This window comes from Lolium rigidum, chromosome 6, assembly GCF_022539505.1.
Source record: "Lolium rigidum isolate FL_2022 chromosome 6, APGP_CSIRO_Lrig_0.1, whole genome shotgun sequence".
NCBI lineage: Eukaryota > Viridiplantae > Streptophyta > Magnoliopsida > Poales > Poaceae > Lolium > Lolium rigidum.
Window position 1 is genome coordinate 320,062,770 of NC_061513.1, and position 2,192 is coordinate 320,064,961.

Here is a 2,192-nt window from a genome sequence, read left to right on the forward strand (position 1 = left end):
TATAACTTTTAATAATAATTGGGATGTAACAATTAAAGCTCTCATGCACAGACTGAATACGCATGATACAAACATCGCAAGTCATGTAGTACATGAGAATATGTGTATGACAAGAATGTCATTGGAGATTGCAGAATTTTGTCCCACTTCAGCGACAGCATTTTTTTATAAGATAGGGAGAAAGAATAGAGCGGTAATTGTTTCTTGGTGCACACTGATATGTTAAAATACATTTCACTCTCCACGTTCCACCATTTTTTATTTCATTTTAAAAGCAAGTACACTCCACCCTAACCTTTGCATTCTTCTTACCAAGAAAGGCAAACAAAGTAGTAGCTAGATTGTGACAGGAATCTGATAGGATTATTTTGTTGGATGCTGATCCACCCAATTCAGTTTTGAGTAGTGTACCATATACGATGTATCGTTGTTAAACTCTGAATAAAATGTGCCCTTTTGTTTTATAGAAAAAATCATTTGCATTCTTCTTACCATTGCTAGACCATACCTGGATTTTTGCGCTATGTTACAATCAACTCCACTCCTCCCTAACCAATATATCCATCTTACCACTGCTACAACATACTTGGTTGCAAAACATACTAGTACAGATTCTGCTAAAAACAGCCTCTGTTATGAATTCTTCGATTTCAGATTTCTATAGAATTCCAGTTGCGATGACACTTCATTTTAAAAACAACTTATGTAGACGTATCAATTTCATGTTGTAAACATCAGCCAAAAGAAACATAGACATGGTCAAACTTCAAGTTGCTGGAATGAGATGAGTGGCGTCCATCTTCCGTCAGTCACATTGCATCAGTGAATTAATAACTGAATCGGGAAGAACGCAACTCAACATCAACAAAGCGACTAATTAATTTGCATCAGCTAGCAGTTAACAGCACATAACAGAACAAACTAACTGAAGCACAATCTAACAACACAACTCATCCTCAACAAAACGACTGGACTGCAGAGCAGGATAGGGCTTCTCACGATCGTCACTGCATTTTACTTAAACAAAGCACATTTCCCTAATGGATGCAGTAGAGACTACTATTAGTTATCAGCTTCATGTTGACGGTCAAGCTGATGCATTGCTATCAATTTCATGCTGTAAAGCATGGTGAAACATAAAATTGCTGAAGTGCGACCAGGGGTGTTCATCTTCTGGCGGTCACATTGCATCAGTGAATCGATACCATAACTCGAACACAAGAAAGGGACATACTAATTAGTAGTTTGCATCAGCTAGCAGTTAACAGCACAAGTCAACTGAACATACTCTGCCCAGGTCAAGAAGTGATCATACTACATGGTCGACATAATCCCTCATCAGCTTACTTTGTTCCAGTAGGCAGTAGCATCAAAACGCAGGAGAAGGGCTCAGTACTCACTCACTGTAACGAAATCCTCGAGAATGGCCGGCCGAGGCTCGGCGCCCCGATGCGGCGGCGCACCCTGACCATCGCCTCCGCCACCGCCACGGAACGGCCGGGCCCCGCCGGCAGCGGAGGGCCGGAGCGGGTGTGGCGCTTGCACGCCAGGGCATGACGCCGCTTCGTGCGGTAGGGGCGCTCCAGGAGGACACGGCCGTGGGACGCCGCCTCGCCTTCTCCGTCGCCGTCGCTACCATCACAAGCCTGGTCGACGCCGGAGCTCCCGCCGCGCTTCCTCTTCTCGCCCGGCGCGGTGGGGACGGAGAAGCTTTCTTGCTCGACATAATGCTTAGCGGCGAAGGCGGGGGCGTCGTGGTCCACATCCATGTCGGCGGCGGCGGCGTCGAGCTGCAGCACCTTGAGGAAGATGTGGAGGTCGCCGCCGGGTCCCGCGAGCTGCTCGAGCGCCTCGACGGCGTCGGTGAGGCGGTCAACCTCGGCGCTGCACACGAACAAGGCCTTGACGCCGGCCAGGAACTTTTTTGCGGACCCGACGACGGCGGAGGGGTCGGTGGTGGCGTCGAGCACCGCCTGGCCGCGCAGCGCCTCCCTGCGCAGCAGCTGCAGCCAGCGGTTGACGGAGCTCTCGCGCACCGCCGGGCGGCCCTCGGCGGCGGCCGCCACGCCCTGCACCATGGCCACGAGCTGGCGCAGCCGGCGCCGGCGCTGGCTGACGCGGGAGCTGCCGCCCCAGTTCGCCTTGAGGTAGCCAATAAACTCCCCCATGAGGGGCGACTCGAGGATCTTCAT

General features: G+C 50.4%; 1 protein-coding gene across 1 annotated transcript; it reads right to left on the reverse strand.

Moving 5' to 3' along the window:
• Nucleotides 1–1,400: 1,400 nt before the first annotated feature.
• LOC124664683 lies at nucleotides 1,401–2,192 on the reverse strand. The gene has a single exon (XM_047202145.1). The coding sequence runs from the start codon at nucleotides 2,190–2,192 to the stop codon at nucleotides 1,401–1,403; it is 792 nt and encodes a 263-aa protein (XP_047058101.1).